Source organism: Cheilinus undulatus, linkage group 14 (assembly GCF_018320785.1).
Source record: "Cheilinus undulatus linkage group 14, ASM1832078v1, whole genome shotgun sequence".
NCBI classification, from domain to species: domain Eukaryota; kingdom Metazoa; phylum Chordata; class Actinopteri; order Labriformes; family Labridae; genus Cheilinus; species Cheilinus undulatus.
In genome coordinates this window covers 9,526,530-9,549,662 of record NC_054878.1, presented here as the reverse complement: position 1 = coordinate 9,549,662, position 23,133 = coordinate 9,526,530, and the positions used below count along the sequence as shown (strand labels likewise).

At 40.2% G+C, this 23,133-nt stretch overlaps 1 protein-coding gene across 2 annotated transcripts in view; it reads left to right on the top strand.

Moving 5' to 3' along the window:
- Positions 1-23,133, top strand: part of ube2j1 (ubiquitin-conjugating enzyme E2, J1) — a 92,253-nt gene that overhangs the window by 33,066 nt on the left and 36,054 nt on the right. For both annotated transcript variants that reach the window (XM_041805870.1, XM_041805869.1), the window contains 4 exons: positions 3,496-3,569; positions 8,544-8,675; positions 9,159-9,243; positions 13,986-14,091. In XM_041805870.1, coding sequence (XP_041661804.1) covers positions 3,496-3,569; positions 8,544-8,675; positions 9,159-9,243; positions 13,986-14,091 — 397 coding nt within the window. The remainder of the gene's footprint in view (positions 1-3,495; positions 3,570-8,543; positions 8,676-9,158; positions 9,244-13,985; positions 14,092-23,133) is intronic.

Sequence of the window (23,133 nt, the reverse complement as noted above, 5' to 3'; positions counted from 1 at the left end):
TCTTAAATATTTAAGACCAGAAATCCTGTTGTGCATGGTGAGCACCGAGGACAGCAGAGCTAGCACAAGAAGAATTATTATATGGAACGCAGTGATAGCCAATCAGGTAGCAAGCTCACCAAAAGAGGAAGCAGAACAAAAACACAGCCGTAGCAATGGTGATAAACGGACAGCATAAAGTTTTATGGATGTCGGAAATGGAGGAGCAAGTTGCTGATTTGATGCAACAAAACAAGTGATTAACAATGAGCACTGTTAAATGTACCTCCAAACAAACTGACAAGGAACTGAAATGGATGTAGCATGCAGCTAACAGCTAACCTAAGTAACCTATTTACTCTAAAGTCATGTTTGACCATGGGTGTAGCACAGGGGAGAAAAAGGGTACTGATTACCCGGGCCCATGGATCTAAAAATCCTGTGTGTGGCAGGCTTTAGTGACAGTGACTAGTGCAGCTCTGACTGCTTTGTGGACATTGGCCCTAGAGAAAAACTTTTAGGGACCAGGAGACATCTCTGTCTCTCTCCTCTTCTGTCTGTTTGCAACTGTTTGCCCTATCTTTGTGCAGGACTTTGCAAAACTTGTTAACCAACCAGTGCATAAAATATTGCCTGTGACAGTGCAGAGCAGAGACAGAAGCAGCAGTGAATATAACTTCAGCAGCAATCAAATACACACTGCTTCCTGCACGTTTGTGTCAATGTGTTTCTGACTTTTTAGAGGGCAGCTGCTGTGAAACAGAAAGTAACTTATTTCTGTGTATAACTGCTTTTTTGTAACTAGCCTTGCTCCTTGTCTTTACGTCAGAGTGTGCTGCTGCATGATCTTCTCTCTCTTTTGACTTTTGTATGATTTTATGACTGTATTTATTTTTTCTTTCCCTACTCGGGTACCTGTTGGTATCACTGAACAGGAAAATAATGAATATTGTACCATTTAACGCATGTGGTATAGAAGAAGTGTCACAATATCAAGGTTTTTACAACCTTTTTGATATTAAATGATAGTACTATTGTTTCAAGTTCAAAGCATGAAAATCAGAAGGACCCTCAACATCCAAACAAAGTCTACCTCATTCACTTCATTCCTTCACAAAGTTTGAAAAAAATATGAAAAATGGAGCTATTCAAACACATGTGATGTTATTGTGGTATTTTTTGGGAAATGGCGTAAACATTTGCTCTGCTGGTTAAAAATCAAGAGGAAACACTGAGAATGATTAAAACCCTGCTAGGGAGTGATTCCACACACCTTGAAGTTGTGGGTTTGATTCCAGTTTTGAGAGTGGTTTCTGTTCTCACCACACACAGGAATTATTCCACCTTCATCAATGACAATCTGTTGGGTTTTCCCGAAAATGTTAAGCCTCAACAGAAACCCAAAAATACGACAAATCTGTTTGTCCATGTGGCAGCGCACAGAGGAGCCAACAAATTAAATAACAGACATGAGGCTTAACCGCGCAGTGAACTGTGAACAGCTGAACAGGCGTCTGCAGAGTGAGCTCCATCCGTCACCACCAGCTGAAATATTTCAGATTCACAAAAACAGAGCCAGCTGAGGACAGGGAGGCCTCATGCTCAGAAGACTGACCCACAACTGGAAGGTCACAGCACAAGTGTGATGAGCCTGTGTGTCCTCAGGACGGTGTGTTTACAAACCTTTCAGATGATATAATACTCATTTGAGACTTCACAATGACTGGCTGTTGTTTTAGCCTGCAGGAGCGGTTAGGAAGCTCTTAATTATGTCACAACACGATCCAGTTTTTAGAAGGCCAGAGGAGATGTGGTCATTTAAACATGAGCCTTTTAGTCTAAATAACTGTCTGAATGGTGTGTGTGGAAAGACGGGAGATGTGAAAGCTTCTCTTTCTCCTTTCTCTTCTTATTAACGGTTATGTAATTTACTTTGGACTGTTTTTAACAGAGGAAATAAATACCTACCGATGGTAGGTTTCTACGTCACATAAGCCCCACCTTTTCAGAAAAGATTTCTCAAAGCAGACGTCCATTTGAGCTAATTAAAAGTCGTAAAATGCAGATTTTTTATCAGTTTGGTGCAAATGTCAGAAATACCACCAGCATTGATGTGTTTTATCATAGTTCAGTCAGATACTTCAGTGTACAGATGACAAAAATGTTAAAGTGTTCACTACTTCTTTAAAGCTCTGACTGGGCTTTTCATCTTCTTTGAAATATAAAAGGTCATGTCCCAGCTCCTCTAACAAAACCGTATCACTGATCTGAACTTAATAAAGTTAGCTAAATTGTAGTGTACCTTATCCGAGGTCATTTATTCATTTTTTCCTCTCTGTTAGAAGGTGAAGGAATAATATTGTCCTGTTTTAGACACTGTTTACATATTTTAATCTTCGAAGTCGCACTAATAACCAGGGTTAGAATCTCATCACTATGCAAAGTCCCAGTCTGACCAAAAGATGATTCAGAGGCCTTGGATTCCTCTCTCTCTGTCTCCTCTCTTTCTTCTTTGCAATCATTTTTTCTTTAATCAAGTGCATCTCCGTATTTACCAGCTCAAACACAGAGTCTCTATGTTTTTCTGTGCACAAAAAAGTACAGAAGGATACTGATGGTAACTACCAATAAACTACATTGCTGAATAGCATTTAGATGGAGTATTGCAGAACTACGTAGACACGCCAATGCAGAGTATGCAGAGCTCCTGACAGCAAAGACCAACATAATGCAAAGTCAATATAAGAAGTGGAAATCAGGCTTTAGCCTCCAGAAGTTTGAAGCAACTTGCTGCAAATTATTCTTCTAGTGAAAACAATCATTTGAGGGATTATGTTAAATTTCCACAGTCATGTTGTACAAAAATTTGTTTGAGCTGAAAATAAAAATAATTTCCTTTCTTTGTTGATTTTCTGAATTAGTGGATGCTGATTTGTGCTTTTAGGCTTCTTATCCTGCAAAAACAAGGAATATAAAGAGCATCCACAGGAAATGTTGTTATAACTGAGGTTGTGATTTTATTTTACTACTATTGCACTGAGGTTTAAGATCCTGGTATTAGGACAGCCTTAATGCAAAGTGAATATATGTACTATATTATCTGTTTCTAAGTGAAAGACTTCAACATGAAATGTGTCTTTCTTCACCGCAGACTTATTGTCTTGTCGATGCAACCCCAAGGATTGGAGAAATGCCAGAGATGATTTTAATCTTAGACTGCACATTTGAAGGATTATTGTTTCAGCTGTTTTTTTTTTTTTCTTTACTCCAGCTGTCTGAGCAGAGACAGTCCACAGTGTCCGTCTCCCTGCATGCTCTCCTCATCTGTCCGTCTGTGTTAACATCCTGTTAACATCGGTTCACTCAGAGATGCTGGCCTCTAAAGCTGCTGCAGTTTAAAATAATGATGGTGGACTGCAGCAGACAAGCTGTGAGGGTGTGAGCTGTAATGATCACTTTTAGCCTCCGTGCACTAACCTCAGTGTGTTTGTGTGTCTGTTTTCTCTGCATAACCAGCGGTGAAGAGGCTGATGAAAGAAGCTGCTGAGCTCAGAGACCCCACAGAGCACTACCACGCCCAGCCACTGGAAGTAAGTCAACCACAGGATCAAGTGGGCCGAAGCACCTTTTGTTCTTCTCCTGCTGTTTTCGGTCATTAGACATTCACCAATTTGCATGAAAATCGGCCGAAATCTGAAACTGTGAAAAAATGTAGGTTTCCTTTCATGCCACTACTGAAAGCCAGTTTTCCTACATTAATGAAATTTGGAAGGCAGATGTGGCTTGTGGAAAAATCCCATGACTCATGGGGCTGTGACTCAAACTTCAAGAGGGCATTGAATAAGTTACCTATAATTGGGTTGTTTGGACCATTCCAAGGAATCATACTTAGACAAATTAGTCCTAGGATGTTCGTTCAAGCAAACTGTACTTTGGACATCCAACAGGCATGATTATAAAAAGCTATCAACAACTTTTTCAATAGTAAAAGGGTGTGGGCATGGCATGCGCTCAAATTTGCATGTATTTTGAATACCTGAATATTTATTTGACAGCGCTTTAATGCAAAGATCTAATCAGCCCATCAGAATGCACTTAGGCAGTACATCAGAATCATTGCCATGATTGTTGGTCAGTCTAGTGGGCTTTCATATTGACAACGCCCAATTTTCTCCTCACAATTCAAATGTCACAACACAAATATAGACTCAACCGACCAGGCAACATTTTTCCAATCTTCTGTTGTCAAATTTTGGTGAGCCTATCTAAATTTAGCCTCACTTTCTTTTTCTAACAGGTGTGGCACCTGATGCTGCTGTAATGTAACCTGACACAACTGATCAACAGTTTCCAACATCCATTGCATGGATATACAGTCATGGATGAAAGTATTGGCACCTGTGGAATTTTTCCAGAAAATACACCATTTCTCCCAGAAATTGTTGCAATTACAAATTTCTTCGGTATACACATGTTTATTTCATTTATGTGCATTGGGAAAACACAAAAAAAAAAACAGAAGAAAAAAGCCAAAATTGACATAATTTTACACTAAACTCAAAAAATGGACGGGACAAAATTGTTGGCACCCTCAACTTAATATTTGGGCATCCATGACTGTATTTCACATTCTTCTGGGAAAGCCCCTGTAGACAGCATTTGGGGAGGGCAGAGCTTTTCAAAAATTTCTCTAAAGGTGATTGGAGGAATATTCTGTATGTCACATTCATGATAGGCCAATCAGAGCGACAAGACAAAATGTCATTGTACGCACGCTCTTCTTTGAGCTGACAGGTTACTGCTGCTGTAGATTGTTAATGGCAGAGCTCCTTGGGAAGTAATATTGATACAAAGGCCAGTCGGGAGACATGTATTTAAAGGAAATGTGGCCCCATTCCAAATGAACTTGCACTTTCCTAAAGCTAAATCCAAGCTAACAGCTGCCACAGTAGCAGCCATTGGGACCAGCAACAGACCCCACCCATAACAATCGCAAACCCTTGCCAAAGCAGACCAGGAGAAGAGTGAAAACATCTTCTGGGTTATGAAAAGCTTTCATGGTTGTTTTTATTCTTTGTTTCTTTGAAACGTGGTCAAGTCCTGGTGAAATTGATGCTGTGCTAGAGCTACACCCGAGCTAATCACTGCACTGGAGGCAGCAATTGCAAATGACTTAGTTTACAACTAAACCCCACCCACGCTACGGCCTCATTCTCCTCAAATGACACTGATTGGTCCCAAAAGTCTTCGGGTTGGCACAAATGAGTAGATTGGAGCTTTTCGAGTTGGATTTATTAGATGATAGAGATGGAGTCTGGCAAATCCATCTGCTTTGCAAGGTTTGCTGTAACTCATCCGCTTTAAGGTTCTGTTTAGATAAGTTTCTATCGGCCTAGGTTTCACTTATCATACTAGGTGAACTTTTGCAAATTGCTGTAGCTAAGTTTATGGCTTCTGCCGTCTAATAAGATAGCTCGTCTCTGAGTTCAGTACTGATCATATCATAATGTGAATTCAGTGTTTCTCATTAATTCTGCTTTATGTCACCGTGGTTTTGCAGTATCCTTTGAAGCCAAGCTCAATTCTTTAAAAAACATTGCTCTCGCTAGTTACTCTGCATTCCAATACCACAACCAGCCACAGCTGAAGCATTGAGCCCCCAATGTAAGCACGCTGGCCCGGCATGAACTGGTTCTTTCCTCTGGTCCAGTAAGGAGTTGATTTCATGCTTCAGTTTTTAGGCTATGGAAAACCAAAGGATTGGTGCTTGGATAAGCCCCAGCTCTGAATCAGCCCCAGAACTGGCTTGGTGGAGAAAACATATAAGCGATGCTCACTTCAGTTGTGAAGAGTGTTTATCTGAGTTACTGCTGCCTTTTTGACAGCTGAAAGCACTCTGGTCATTCTCCTCTGCCTAGAACCAGGCATTAATGCTGCCATACTGCAGAATTTGGTATCAATCGGTTATCAAGTAAACAAGGCCAGTGTCACTCATACTGAGACATTCTACTTATAACAGCAGTTTTATATTCATGTAGTGTAGAGCTCTGTGCCATGATTTATGTAGTGACTGCTTCACCAGTATGCTAAATCTGAACACATTTTCATGACTACTTAATGATTTTGTAATAATTCCTTACAACTTTAATTAACAGAGTTACTTTCAGACGTTCTCTGAGTTTTAAAGTTTAAAAAGATCCCCTGACTTTTGACTGCATTATCTTTTTTCATTATTTATTAGTGCAGCAGCAGCAGGGTTTAAATTTTGCAATTATGTGGAACTTATTTTGATAAGTAAGAAAGAGAAAGTCTTTGTTGAAATACGGAAGTCAAATAAATGTTAAATGAAGCGTACAAATCATCCTACTTAAATTAAGTGGGGCAGATTTAGACAGAAGAAAAACCCGAGGTAAACTGAAATGACTAATTTCAGTCCTGGTAATGATTACTGGCAAACTACCTGTAGCTTTGGCTCTATGAGAACTCTGTCAAATTAAAAATTAAAAAATAAAACAAAAACTTCAATTTAGGAATTATATTCTCTTATTTCATCACTTCTCTTACTGTGAATATTTAGTCAGTCAGACATCATTATCTCCACTCTGTATTTCACCATTTTTGTGTTCTTTCTGAAACTGATATCTTGGTTGATAAAATGCTCTGTTTAATTTCATGATAATGGGATAAAATATATTGATTATATCACAAAGTAAATCGCCTAGACAAAAACATTAAGGTTCTAAGCCCCAGGAATAAAACACGCTGTAGATTCTGTGATGATCAAAGACTTAACTGGGTTTGAATGAGCAAAGTCTTTGATATTTGGGTCTTTTTGTGCTGCTTGCTAGTGTTACCATCTTAGCAAAACTTCAGCTCTAGAGTCCCAACAGGTGAGACTTCAGTGCTGATATTGCACAAATGTAAAGATGGGCAAACATTCGAGACGTTTCCCTTCCTACACATTAAGTCCACACGACTTGATTTCTGAGGGGGAGAACTATAAGATGCTTTGGCGATGCGCCAAAGTTACACAAGTTAGCTACCCAGAGAGTACCTACTGGTAAAATATCTCATGAGATTAAAGACGCTGAGCCAGAGCTTGCAGGATGAGCTCTGATAACAAGCAGCAGAGCCTTAGTACACTGATTTCTTATGTCAAGCCGGCGTAGTGGACTGTTTTGGTTTCATGGATGAATTTTAAATAATGACGAAGAAAAGCTAGTAAAAGTGGCCCTCCTGGTTCATACTACAAGCTTCTCACAAAGCATTTGCGGATCACATATAGTGTGAACCAGAAAAGGCATTTTTAACAGCTTTTCTCCCTCATTATGGGAAACTTAAGCAGCACAGAAATTGAAACTGAAATTGGACTTAAATTCGATTTACTACTGACTCACTCAAAAATGGCCAGGAATTTAGAGTGGAACCACACTAACCTCTTAACCCCCTCAATAAATGCCTAGTGATGTAGCACATATTGTACTTTGTGATCTAGCAACATGTTAGCTAGCAACACGTTAGCGAGTTAACATCTGCTAACTAGCTAACAGTGAAAACTACTTTTTCCAAAAGAAAATTCACAGGAGGGAATCAATAAGAAGAATCGATAATGGCTTCAAAATCAATAAAATCTTATCAATTCCCATGCGTTATGTTAGTACAATAAATGATTATGAAAGCAGGTTATTGTTTCATTTATTACATTTTTAGTAATCACAATAGTTAAAATGAGAATACCAAACCATGGTAATAATTTGGCTCTTTGGCATTGACAGTATAATTAATGTGGCTTAAGGGCTTAAGCTGCCCATCCCTTCTTTAGAATATAGGGAAGTTTCAATTTTTAACTTAACTACCAGAAAAAAATGAACTTTTTCATGATATTATAATGTTTTGAGATGCACTGGTGTGCTCAGTGCCTGAAATTTTCATTTTGATGTCAGAAATTCATCTGACTGGTCAGGAGCAGCTGATCAAACGACAAAGTTGAAATTCAACCTCACTTCAAAACCAGTCGTATGACTCAAAATCCATGTCACAGAATCGGCCCACAATATACCCTTGGCTTAAGGCAACATAACATTTCTTTATTACATAATAACATACAGACCCAGAGATCAAGGTTGTGGTGGATCAGCAACGTCCTTGATCTGCGAGGTAAAGTCATGATTTTCTACAACAGTCTGGTTGCTGGTAAGGTAACAATACAACATCAGTGTCAGAGTTTACATAAACATCTTCCTGTCATAAATAGCTCAGTCTCTGTAGGGATCCTCTCTGTAATACTGTTAGACACTAGGATAAAAATCTGGGTCTGCCAGTGAGAAAAAGAGGACTTCTGGTGGTGTTGCTCTAAGTGAGTGCAGCCCAGGAGCATCTGAATCTTCTCCAGTAAAAATAACTTCTCACCATTAACACCACAAACAGCTGTGAGGCTTAATGCCCCACAAGAGTCAGAACTGTCTGTTTTTGTCACATCAGATTAAAATGAGAAGTTACTGACTGTCAAGGTTATACCGATGAATAATTCCATATTATGAACTCACAAAGTTTTCTTTCTGCAGGATAACCTCTTTGAATGGCACTTCTCCGTACGTGGACCCCCAGATTCAGACTTTGACGGCGGGATCTACCACGGCAGGATCGTTCTCCCTCCAGAGTACCCCATGAAGCCCCCCAGCATCATCCTCCTCACGGTAAGACAACGGCTGAGGCCACGTCTCACCCATCGTGATTAATTCCCAGCTAAAGCAGAACAGAAAGACGTCAAATCAGATGATCAAAGAGTGAAAAATGGACGGCGTGTCATTAAAGCCTCAGCCGTTCGTGACGTTGAAGGTTGTCAGATCAAAGCCTGAGCTGTCACGCAGGATTTCGCTGCTTTTATCAGACCGTCTTATTATATTCAGACAGCTATGTGACACCTGCACTAATGACAGGCTGATAAAAGACTCACTACTCTGGATACTATTTCATTGTGCGCAGATATTTTTTGTCCTTTTTAGTTCTTCTTTTGCGTTGTTTGTTTGAAATCCGACTCTTGAAAATAGCTCACAAACTCATCTGTTTCAAACTTCATATCAGTTTGCTTGTCACACTTTTTAAGACTTAATGTTTTATTCAGTCATCCTCTCCCACACATTCACTTCTATCTTCTTTGTTTTTCGTTCTCCTGCTAGCCAAACGGTAGATTCGAAGTTGGTAAGAAGATTTGTTTGAGCATCTCTGGCCACCATCCAGAGACCTGGCAACCCTCATGGAGCAGTGAGTATCTGCAAAGTTCTGCTCTTCCTCTAAGTTTCTCCTTTCTTCTTTTAGCAGCAACAGGTCAGAGTTTTATTCTGGTCTGGAGAGCCCATAATGTTAAAAAAAGGGTTATTATTTGTAGCTGGAGGCGTAATGATCTTCTGTCCTCAACCTTATGCTGCTTTATAACTCTACTCACAGCGTGGGACTTTAATCAAACTGAGCTCAGTGGGAGATGATGCATCCTCACAAAGTGCTCTCTGCTCATTTAATGTAGAAAAATTTGGACCTGCAAAAGAATTAAAAAGATTAAAACAGAGAGACAAAAGTTGCTCGAACACTTATTTTACCCTCAGTGCAAATCACATGGCTGGACACGCCTCAGAGATTTGACTACCTCCTGCTGCGTTCTTAAAGTGTAACGGACGAGTTGTGTCTCAGCTGGTTTGGAGAGGCAGCAGGATGCCTGGCATGGTATTAACACAGACTCCAGGCCAGCTGACATGACTCCAGCAGGATTTTTTTAAACTTTTGTACAGGGTTACCAGCTGCTTTTTTAGATTACATGCCTCACCTACAGACTTACATAAGAGAGGAAGAGTAATTAGAAGAGCCACTTGGCAGTCAAGAGTACAATCTTTCAGGTGTTTCAGTCACTCATTACCACAGGTGTATAAAATCAAGCACCTATCCATGCAGTCTTCATTTACAAACATTTTTATACAAAAAGGGTTGTTCTGAAGAGCTCAGCGACTCCAAGCATGGAACTATGATGGGTGCCACCTTTGCAGTAAGATGGTTTGTGAAATTTCATCCCTGCTGGATATTCCACAGTCAACTTTAAGTGATATTATTAGAAAGTGGAAGCATTTAGGAACAACAGCAACTCAGCCCTGAAGCAGATGACCATGTTAAAGTGCATGGTCCATAGCATAGCTAAAGAGTTCAGAACTTCCACTGGCATTCATGTAAGAACAAAAACTGTGTGGCGGGAGCTTCATGGAATGAGTTTCCATGGCTGAGAAGCTACATGCAAGCCTCACATCACTAAGTCCAATGCCGAGTGTTGGATGGAGTGGTGTAAAGAACACCAACACTGGACTGTGGAGCAGTGGAAATACAGTCTGTGGAATGATGAATCACACTTCTGTTTGGCAGTCAGATGGTTGAGTCTGAGTTTTGGAGATGATGGGAGAATATTACCTGCCTGACTGCATTGTGCCAACTGTGGAGTTTGGGGGAGGAGGGATAATGGTATGGGGTTTGGACTAGGCCCCTAGTCTCCAGTGCTTCAGCATACCAAGACATTTTGGACAATGCTATGCTTTCAACTTTGAGGCAACAGTTGTGGAAGGCCCTTTTCCAACATGACTGTGCCCCAGCACACAAAGCAAGGACTGTAAAGACAAGGTTTGATGAGTTCAGCATGGAAGAACTTGACTGGCCTGCACAGAGCCCAGACCTCAACCCCATCAAGCACCTTTGGGCTGAACTGGAACAGAGATTGTGAGCCAGGCCTTCATGTCCAACTTGTTAGCCTGATCTCATAAATGCTCTACAGAATGAATGGACCCAAATTCCCACAGAAACACCTGCTTTCCAAGAAGAATGGAGGCTTTTATAGCTGCAAAAGGGGCCAACTCAGTATTAAAGTACATGAATGTAAATGCAATGTCATTACAGCCCCTGCCTTTGCAATGCTTAGGGTTCTATTTACTGCCACAATGGGTTTAAAGTGAGATTATCAAGATTTGACTAACGTGAAGACTTTCAGCTTTAATTTAAGGGGTTTCACAAAAACACATGGCCCTTACATTTAGAAATGACAGCCCTTTCAATCAGAATACCTACGATCAAAAACTGCTTGTCATTGGGTGCTTGTGACGTGTCATTTGGAAAACTTAAGCTCTTATTACGGAGCCGAAACAAATAATTCAGATAGAAAGAGCTTGAATTCACATCACTTTGAGTGAGGCTGGACAGACACTAATGGAATACATGATTTCAGTTTTTACATCCCAAACATCAGATAATGAATGGTAAATGGCTTGGGCTCTCTATTTCAGTGATTTCCAACCTTTTTTTCTAGTATGTGAATGGAAAGTGAAACAGAATGAATATCTCCAGCCTTAAAGAGGTCACAGATCCATCAATCCGAGGAGCCCAAAAAGACTCAAAGTTTGACTTTTGGAGTCAAACAGACTTTGTGCTGCCATCAAACAAAAATACCTGCTGCTTCCTCCTACATTAATCAGCCAGTGCTCACAGAACTTGCTGGTAAAAATGTTCCGTTCATCCTTTGAATCGAATGACACTGAGTGAAGTCAAATTTATACAATGGGTTTCATCTCAGCTACATAATGTGAGCTGGTGTGTCAAGCTCTGATAACTGCTGCCAGTCTAATCTGCAAAGTTTGAACAAGAGAAACATTCTGTCAGCCTTCTGTCAAGTTCTGTCTTCATGTAGCAAAGGAATTTTAGAGCTGGAGTTGGACCAGTTATCAGTTTAATATAAAGTAAAAGACTTGATAGAATCAGTCGCACAATCACAGAGCACTGTCACACCATACAAGGGAAAAGTAGCAGCTGAAAGTGCTCACGTCTATGAACTATTGTTAAGTTAAGATGATGAGAAATGTTCAGACTGTCACTGGCTGTCAACTGAACTCACTGTGCCAACCACAAATGCAAGATGAAGCTGTCTGAGGCAAAGAAGAAGCCATATGTGAACCTGACCCAGAAACGCTGCTGTCTTCTTTGGACCAAAACTCATTTAAAATGGACAGAGGCAAAATGGAAAACTGTTCTGTGGTCAGATGAGTCAAAATTTGAAATTCTTCTTGGAAACCATGGATGCTCTGCCCCAAAGATTAAAAAGGAGAGGGGCTGTCCAGCTTGTTGTCAGCACACAGTTCACAAGCCTGTATCTCTGACTGTATAGGGTTGCATTAGTGCCTATGGAGTGGGCAGCTTACACATCTGGAAAGGCACTATCAATGCTGTTGGCAATAAAGTGTAGGTGATCTACTCCAAGTCAATTTACCCTTGGCCTTGAATACTTCATCAAGACAATTCTAAACCACATACCACATCCATCACAGCAGCATGGCTTGGCATGCCTGCAGTCCAGACCTTTCACCTATAGAAACATGTGTTGCATCATAAAAGAAAAACAAAAACATCCGGCAAGGAAGACCCAGGACTGATGACAGCCAGAATCCTACATCAGACAAGAATGGGACAACATTCCTCACTCAAAACCCCAGCAACTGGTCTCCTCACTTCACTTGTCAACAGACCTATTTTGAATAAAATTTTGTTTTTTTTCACCCTTTTTTCTTTTGACAATGAATCGATGGTGTGTTGGTGCAATTTAAGTTGATCATGTTTTTCCTTGGTGGAGCGCAGCCCTATTTTTTAGTAAAAAAGTAACTTCACTGAGCAAAATGCCTCTTTCATTGTCTGATGTGCTTCAGGAAATATTCACAGAAATGTTTAACAGCACATTATATCTTTAATTAAAGAAAAACATAATAAACTCATGAAAAATTTGCAGTTATTTTATAATCAACGTAATCACAGTGAGCAAAGAAAACAGCACCAATGAAAAATACGACGGCCCAGCTCACCTGTCACACAGAAAACAATAATGTACAGATGACCCACTGTCACCCTACTCATTAGGATCACACAAATAATAACCCAAGAAATGCAAACACACACCTGGTACGTTGTTCAAATTACACCAAGAATTAAGTCCTTAGCTAATTCATGGCTCCCATAATTTTCTATAAAGTGCCATCATAAGGCCTTAATATAAACAGAACATGAAAAATTGTCAGTTTTAAAATGTTTTCTCTTTCCTTTGAGCCTATTTAAATATTCTCTGGGATTGTTAGTGGATTGAGTTGCCAGACTTGAATCCAAAGATGTTTTTCATAATTAATCTTTGGTTTAGAAAAGAGGATGAAAAACACTTCTTGGGTTATGATGTGGATATCTTTAGTCACTCTTGCAGACACAAGCAGATCTTCTAACCGTGCTGAAGTGAAAAAATTAAGGTCACACTTTCACCGCAATGCGCTAAAAAACCTTGGCCTTGGCAAAAGTTTGTGTAACTAGAAGTAGCTCAGCAACAGTTGAGAATGAGGCTTTTTGATTCGTGGGTCAGCGGACCAATCAGAGAGCCAACAAAGGGTCACGTTAGTATTTTAACTGTGTAATTCAAGCATTTGAAGTTGGGTGACATCAGTAACAGCAATCATAGGCAGGGTTTAACGGTCAAGCCTTTCATGTAAGTGAGCATGATGCCACTGCCAGTGCTCAGAAGTGACAGTTACTAAATCTCATGTGGGTAGTGTTGTTAAGTCAACGTCTCTTAAAACACAAAACAAAAAACAGATACACGAGTCTCCCAGCTGCTTTAATTCAGTGTATTAGATACTGATGTTCAGACAAACAGCAAGTCAAAGCATCACAAACACACCCGTGACCCTGACCATATTGTCCAACGTGTCTCGTGCCAGCTGGAAGAAGTGTGAGGACAGGCACAGGGTGAACGTCCTCTCAGAGGCTGCAGTTAAATCCAGGCTTACACAGAAAACAAAGCATCATTTCATTATGTAACACTGGTACTGAACATGGAGACATGTGCATCCTGTCATGTAATTTAACCTTCTCCATTTTACCCTCGAATGTTTGACATGATCTGTATTTTTTTCTAATTTGTCTCTCCTCTCCTCTGTTTTTCTCTCCTGCAGTTCGAACCGCTCTAATAGCTATAATCGGATTCATGCCAACAAAAGGAGAGGGAGCAATAGGATCCCTTGATTATACCCCAGAAGAGAGGAGGGCCCTCGCCAAAAAGTAAGATGTGCTAGATGAAAATATTTCCAGTGTTTACTCTGCAGAGCACGTGTTGTGTGTGCGCTGCTACGCATAGAGAATAATAACAAGGTGTGTGTGGAAGAGTGTGTATCCTAAAACATTAGTGATTCTGGTCTTTTTTGCCCCGTGTTAACCCAGAGCTCTGTTGTGTGAGTATATGTTTCCTGCATATCATACAGGGCTGTCAAATGGTCAATTTAAAAATCAAAAGTATTTGCTGAATTTTTACGGGTTAATCACACATAATTGCTTTTGTTAATTGCGTGTTTAGAATTCAAATATTTCGCATTTTGAAACAGGTTTTTAGGTCCATGTTGACAATGGGAAGTATGTTGAATGTGATAACCTGACGTGCAAGGTAGAATGTGTAATATATACACTGAATGGGCATAATTTCACATTTACTTGGGCAGCATATAGACAGAAAGTGTAATTGGACGTACATTCTGTCTGTCACATTAATTCCAGGCAATTCAGAGCAACAAAATATATCACATAGGAACTGTATGCCATCCCAAATTTAATGCCAGCTCTAAAGGCAGCCCTTTTCACTGTTTACTACCAGTGGAGCCAGTTGGTAAATCAAACCATTGCCAAAGTGGGTTGACAGAAGATCAAAAATGTGTTTTCCAATAAGAAAAGCTTTAAGTGTGGTTCTTTGCTGTCCAATTCTGATAAAACTGCTGCTATTTCTGCTTCCACCCTTATCTATTCTCTAGCCGTTTGAAGTACAGCTAAACCACGCCTGTAGCTACTGCTGCATTCCTCTCAGATGATGCTGATTGGTCTGGTCATTCAAACAAGCGTGTGAGCTTGAAGCTTTGCAAAGATGGATCTGCCTGATCATTGGCATGGATTCTGGCCAATCAATTGGCTTTGCAAGGTGGCAAGATGTTTCTGACTGGCTGCATGTTTTGCCCCATGCAGCTACAGAGCATGCTTGCTCTGGCATTCACCATCACGGCTTTCATACCAGGCTTTTGTTCAGTGTATTTCTCCTTGCTGTCACAGCCATGTCTTTATAAGTTGTAACCAGGGCTGGAAAGTAACTACTGTAATTGAGTAGCTTTTTTCTGAACTTGTACTTTTTTGAGTGCTTTTCAAAATCACTACTTTAATTTTACTTTAGTACATTTTGAGGGAAGTATTGTACTTTGCTACATTTTAAAAAGCATTTAGTACTGAGTAAAAAAATAACACTCAAAACCAAAACAAGGAGGTTCTAACTTTCTGCCAACAAGAAGATGGACAAAAGTTTTGACTTTCAGTGGCAAGAGAATGATTCCACATTTCATCCTAAGACAGCTGATGCATTTGAATTTAGGTTAAATCTCATCTTATTAAAAACAACCTGGTTATAGATTCATATTCTCTTGTAGTTATTTCTCACTACGAAAATATATTTAACCTCCTCAGGTATCAAAAGTATTCAATACTTTAAGTAAATTTTTAATGACTTTTTACTTTTACTTGGGTAGATTTATAGATAACTACTTTTACTTCTACTTAAGTCAGTTTTATCCAAAGAAACTTTACTTTTACCTAATAGTCACAATAGTCTAGTACCTTTTCCACCTCTGGTTGGTACATAATAAATATTTTTACAAGGGGCATGATTCATTTTTTAGCTGAACTAAGCCAGAAAAAATCTCAATAAAAGCATTCTGTTCAAAGAAGGGAGCTTCTCTAAGGACCCTCACAACAAAAAGAGAGATACCTCCCTGTAAAAAAGTTCCATCAATATTAAATGTTTTCACTGATAAATTCTCTACATAAAAGACCTACACTTTTTTATTATCAGAGTATCTTTATATAACCCTTCCAATCACAACTTTATTATGATTTCTTTAACCTGTACAAATCTTATTTGGACAGGCTTAGTGTAGACAAAGCTTTGAGCCCCTCACAAGATCTTTGGCATCCCAGATCCCAGGTTGGGAACCAGTGTGTTACAGTATATTTTGACAGGACCTCCGCTGTGTAGACGGGGTCATCTTGGTAAGGTTCTGTGAAATAGCTGTGACGTCCAACACAACAAGAAGTGAGGACACTTTTAGAAGCAAAGACTGCTACAATCACACAGAGCACCTCTGTTGTAGAGTGACTGGCACTCTTCGACACACCCCTCACGACGACCTGTGAACCCGCACACAGTCTCAGAGACAGTGGTGATGTCAGCATGCGATGAGCAGTCAAGATCACTCTTGTAGTGTGGCCAATCTGTCGGACAAGGCAGGACAAGATTTTTGGCACATAGTCTGACTTGGTGAGATCTTGAGACACCAAAAACAGCTGTGTAGTCTGAGCTGACCTTTAGGCCTGCCTTAGGCCAGGGGGGTCCAAACTATGGCCTGGGGGCAAAATGCGGCCTGTGGCCCATTTTTGATTGGTCGCAGCAAATTCTAGAGATAAAATGAAATATGGCCCGCATTAAAACATGAAGCTTGTGCTGAACTGTACTGTAGTTCTTGTTTTCAGCACAAGGCAGTGCTACCATGTTGAATCTGTAAACAAACATGGATGTTAGGAGCAGAGCCAGTGGTAGCCAGAGCTTAAAGGGGGCCCTCTGAAATCTGAGTGGTTTCCCAAAATCCTGAAATTGGCTGTCTAATTTGCCCTGTCAGCCATTAACTAGCCATTTAGGCATACTCAGTTGCTAAGCATGTATTAACTTGCAATGGATAAGTCTTATGAGTTTAAAATCCATATGGCGAGGAATAGAAAAGTGGCCCAACCATCCCGATATATTTCTGTATGTGGCCCTCTGTGGAAAAAGTCTGGACACCCCTGCCTTACCCAAAACAAAACTGACTTTGTGGTAGGAGACAGCGTAAAAATGTTTGAATACAGTATTTACCACTGTGATACATAACGAAACATGCAGGAGTGCATGTACAAAATGACTCACTGACCTACACTTTTCAGGAGTTCACATTTTGTTGCTTTCTTTGTATGAGTAACTCAGTTATGATTAACAATAAAGCTAAGAAAGTTCCACAAGAAACTTACTTCATCATGCTTTCACTTTCTGAATTGTAATCTCTAAATCGAAGAGTACTTTCTTCCTTTTTTAGATCCTGCTTTTATTTTGATAGAAAGTAAGGAACTTCTGGTTGATTAGCAGTAATGACATTAGTTCATCCATAAGAGAAGCGACAGCGATAAAAGTTATAAGTTGATAACATAAGGTGCAGAGGACTTTTGTCTTGCCCACTCAGCTGTCTGTGAGTTTTTAAGTGAAAAGAGACGTGAAGGAGCAGCGGTGGACTAATTTTTACATCAATTTGAGATCTGGATTTAGTAACCAGCTGTGGACGATCAATAGCAGCTTAACTACGGTGCACCGAGGATTAGGGGTGCACTGATCGATCGGCCAATATCAGTATTGGCGCCGATTTCCTTAATTTTAGGAGATCTGCGATCGACTGATCCTTGTAAATAAGATCGGTGGATAAGATTGGTTTCATATCCCTCCACCTACTAAAATGTGAAAAATGAAAGACTAAAGGAACTGATATAATTTAGTAGTTTGGACAGCAATGCTTTAAACTTTTCATTGATAGTTGAGAGAACTACCTCATGTGCAGTTAAAACAACAACTTTGTATTGTTTCATGGGTATTGTTCAATGTTATTCAATAAAATAAGATTGGAACATTGAAGGTGTATGCTGTCAGTTATAAAAAAAAAATCGGTATCGGCCAAAATTGGAATCGGCAGGTCAGGCTTTTTAAAGATAGGTGATCGGTGATCGGCCAGAATATTGCAATCGGTGCACCCCTACCGAGAATGACAAAATAGCGTGTTTAAAAAATTGAAATCATTGATTTTGGACCTAAATCACAGTCATCATTAAGGCGTCAGCACTGACAGTCATAGACATTAAATTTTTCTGCCTCCTCAGACTTCTTTCTTTGCTGCTGAATATGTTTGAAACTCTTCTAGGTTTTTACAAAGTGCCAGCATGGGTTTAGGTGTTAAAGCCAGCTAGACATGCGGTGACATTCTTTTAATTAAATCAATTTTTTTTTATCACATAGGGGGTTTTCTATTCAGACATTGAATGTGAATGTAATGTAATTAGCATCTAAGTCTCAGTTGACAAGCCTCCCACTAATAACTGCATATTCATGATGAGAAACGAGCGCACCCATGCCAGCCCTGTTTCTCCAAGATGACAAATTCATTATTGCTAAAATAGCCGGTCTCTGAAGGAAACATGAATGGGCACGTTGATCTGTATTTCACACCACATTTCTCTCTGAGGAAACAACACAAAAGCCAGTGGAGGAAAGGATCCAGCTAAAATGGCTCCTCCATTAACACATGAGAGGGGGGTCTGTGACAGCGGGCTGTTTCATTAACACATGGAGATGAGATCGACGGGAGGACGCACTTTCCTATAAATACAGAGCTGCTTATCTCCTTGTTGGAAAACCTTTCTTTCTCCTTGTTCTGAGGGCGAGACAGCTCCTCTCTTCGGTTTCTCATCTCCTGTTCGTGTGCCCCTGGAGATTGTGAGAGCTGTCAGTCAGACAGAGGGCTCTGCACAGCTGGGAAAGGCTCCTGTCCAATGTTTTCAGAGTTTGCCAAGTTTGTGACAAGTGTTTGACAAGTTAACTGCCAGAGAAGTTGGTCAGCTTGTGATGTGATTGGACAAACACCTCCAGGCTCTGTGATCACAAAAAACAACTTAAAAATGTCCTTCTTTAAGCTTGAGGGCTTTTTCAGATAAGAAACGTCATGCTTATATTGCATTAAAGTTATAAAAGGTCTTTAACAGAGCCATGATACTGTGGAATTACTTTTCTTAAATATTTGATTATGAGCTTATAAAAAGAGCCTATTAAACTCATCAGACAGTCAAGCTTTAAAAGTGGTGCATCCCTCTAGTTTATTGTGACAAAGATGTTATGGTCAAAGGTCCAAACCCCACTTACCCCTCAAATTAGAACATTGTGTAAAAGATTTAAGCTGAATACAAAAAGTTATTTAAAATCTTTATGTTTAGTCTGTCTCTATAGTCAGCCCTGTGATTGACTGGCGACCAGTCCAGGGTGTACCCCGCCTCTCGCCTGATGACAGCTGAGATAGGCTACAGCACCCCACGACCCCAAGTAGGATAAGTGGTATGGAAAATGGATGTATGGATGGAAATTAATGTTTAAACTGATAATCTTCATTGTATTTTGGAAATATACACACATTGTGAATTTGATGCCTGCAACATGTTCCAAAAAAAGTTGGGACAGGGGCATGTAAGCATGAAGACTGAAGATATAATTGTTGAAGAGTTGGAGGTATAATTCTTTTCCATTTTGCTTTTATGCTTTCTAAGTTGCTCACAGTGTGGGGTTTACATTGAATTATTTTACAATTCATAATGCTGCATACGCTTCCAATAGGAGGCAGGTCTGGACTGCATGCAGGCCAGCCTAGCACCGTCACTCTTTCACTGTGAAGCCATGCTGTTGTAACTTATGCTAATTGTGACCTGGCATTGTCTTGCTAAAATAAGTAGGGGCATGTCTGAAAAAGATGTCTGAATGGAAGCATATGTTACCAAAACCTGTCTTTACCTCTCAGTATTAATGGTGATGTCATGGATGTGCATGTTACCCCTACCATGGGCACTAATACACCCTCACACGATCACAGATGCTGGCTTTTGAACTTTCCCTTGATAACAAACTGGATGGTCTTTTTCCTCTTTAGCCTGGAGGACCTGATGGACATTATTTCCAAAAACAATTAGAAATGTGGACTCATCAGAGCTTAGCACACTTTCCCACTTTAGTTCAGTTTACCTAAAATGAGCTCTGGCACAGAGGAGTAAGCAGAGCTTCTGTTTGTTTACACAGGTGCATCTCAATAAATTAGACTATCATCAGAAAGTTGAATTATTTCAATAATTCAATTCAAAAAGGTGAACTCATATATTCACAGATTAATTACACACAGTGATGTATTTCAAGTGTTTATTTCTTTTAATTCTGATGATTATGGCTCACATCTATTCAAAACCAGAAATTTGGTATCTCAGAAAATTATAATATTGCGAAATATTTGAGACTCATGGTGTCAAGCTCTAATTAGCTAGATGATGAACTCAAAACACCTGCACAGGTTTCCTGAGCCTTTCATTGGTCTCTCAGTCTGGATCAGTAGCTACACAATCATGCAGCTGGAGTCAGTCCTTCAAGAGCCACCATGCACAGACGGATCCAGGACATGGGCTACAACTGTCTTATTCCTCGTGTCAAGCTTCTCTTGAACGAGAGACAACGTCAAAGGCATCTTACCTGGGCTAAGGACAAAACAAAAAGGTCTAGACTGTAGCTCAGTGCTCCAAAGTCCTCCTTTCAGATGAAAGTAAATTTTGCATTTCATTTGGAAATCAAGGTCTCAGAGTCTGGAGAAGAAAGGAGAGGCACAGAATCTATTCTTTCTAATCTATCGAGGTCCAGTGTGAAGATTTCAGTCACTGATGGCTTGGGAAGCGATGTCATCTGCTGGTGTTGGTCAACTGTGTTTTATCAGGTCCAAGGTCAGGATTTTAGAGTGCTTCATGCTTCCTTCTGCTGACCAGCTTTATGGAGATGCTGGTTTTATTTTCCAGCAGGACTTGGCACCTGCCCACAAAAGTACCAGCACTTGGTTTAAGGACCACGGTATCCTTGTGCTTGATTGGCCAGCAAACCGGACTGACCTAAACCTCATAGAGAATCTATGGGGTACTGTGAAGAGGAAGACAACAGAAGAGCTGAAGGCCACTATCAGAGCAACCTGGGCTTTATAGAACCTCAGCAGTGCCACAGGCGGATCGCCTCATGAAAAAGGAGCCCAGACCAAGTATTGGGTGCTGTACATGTTTGTACTTTATAGTAGTCCGAAATGTCTCTGTTAAAAATCCTTTTTTTAATTGGTTTTAAGTAATAGTCTGATTTCTGAGATACTGAATTTTGGGTTTTCATTAGCTGTAAGCCATAATCATTAAAATGAAAAGAAATAAACACTTGAAATAAATCGGTCTGTGTGTAATGAATCTATATAATAGATGAGTTTCACTTTCTGAGTAAAATAACTGAAATAAATCAACATTTTGATTGGAGGCCAATTTATTGAGATGCACCTAAAGGTTGAAAATGATTTGCTAATCACTGCATTCTGCTTTTATTCACATATTCTACATGTTGTCCCAGCATTTTTGTAATTGGGGTTTGTGTTTCAAGCTCATTTTAACCAGTCCCCATGCTTAACTTTCTGTAGTCTACTTTCGAAATAATGTGGGAGCATGGAGTGTCTCAAACTCATTTATCAGGGAACCATTTCTGACAGTAGCAGTGATATGAGATTAAATGTTCGATGGACCATTGGACCAAAGGCATAAATGGTCCAAACTGCCTTCACCAACCTCCTTTTGGCTGTCCCTTATCTCCTCCACAGTCTCCCTCTATGAGCTCCTTGTCATATTCTTGTAATTATGACTATGACTAATGCAACAGCGCTCAGTTTTGGACCTTTCTGCACTCAATTTTACATTCAGATTATGACAAAAGCAGCCATGCATGAGGCCGTTAGAAGAATCTGAAAACCTTTTTAGTAGAATATATTTGCCTTGAAATCTTCCCTCTACCCATTTTTCACATGAAATTGCCAGAACCAAACTTCTTTAATGATTACTGACATAAAATCTTAGACACGCTTCCTCTCTCTCAGTATTCTTCTCAGATCTGAAACCAAATCACCCATTCTGGCATTGCTCTGTTCATAATTATCAGCGCTTAGGAGGGTTCAAACAGTCATTCATATGAGAAACCATCAACCAACCGTGGAGCCTGTCTGCATGGCGTCTGCTTCAGGAAGCCCAGGCTGCCTGTTGAAGCTGTCATAGTCCACTGACACGATGACTCAAGGCGGACTAGATTGCTCCCAGAGTCATGGAGAATATCTGACGCCTAATAAGCCCAGCTTCTCTCCAACTACATCTTAACTTCACTTGAAAAGAATCCAATTTCAATTTGGCTCCAGAGGAAAACGCTGATGTGGATCATTTAATGCCATAATGTACCCAAATCTATCCGTAGCACCTTTAGCCCGAGGAGCTCCATGGTGATGATGTGGTGTTCCTTAGAGCATGATTCATCTCTCCTCCTCACAGCTGCAACATCAGACCATTAGCTGCTGCAAGGGACGATTAGCTCCCCCGATACAAATCCCCACAAACTTTTTATGTCTTGCTTTTTCTACATTTTTTTTCTTCCCCTGCCTGTCAGTGCTCTCAGCGGGCGTGTTGCTCCCTCTCCAAGAGATATTGCATCGCACCCCGCTGTCAGGATTGACACGAGGACGTAAAGGTGCTCTCAACAGTCGACACCTTTCAGCAGGGATCTGGCATCCAATGAGCCACAGGTGGAGACGGCAGAAACCGAGCTGTCAGCTGAGGATTCATTGTGAGGCAGCCAACAATAAACGCAGCCAAATCCACAATCGCACAAAAGCTTTTGAAGCACCGTTTTCTGCCAAAGTCTCCACAGGATGCACACACATTGTGAAAAGAACAGGCAGCTCCATCTAAAACCTTTATATCTTCATAATCAAGGTGCCAAATTATGCTTTTCCTTGGCTGATCAATCAGTGAGCCACCATCTGCTCAGGCTGCTTGCATTTAAATTTCTGAAGGAGTGAGTTCTCTATTTCATGTGTTTTTGTTTCTTTGACCACCAAACAATTTTTGACCACCTGCCAACAAATCCAAATGAAGCTCTGCATCAAACCAATTGTTGATTAGTTTCACTGTCCAATCTTCTACTATAATTCTCTGTTCCTCTGTTCATCCTTTCAACACCTCTGTGAATATTAAGCTCCTGTGAAAACTGCTGGGTCTGTTTACAGATTAGGACTTGTTGAATGAGATTTTTTTTTTTTTTTGATTGGGGTTCCATCTCCCAGTGTTTCAGTTACAGTTATGCTCATCACAAAATAAGGTTTTTCAGAGATCTGTGTGCAAATAAAAGCCCCA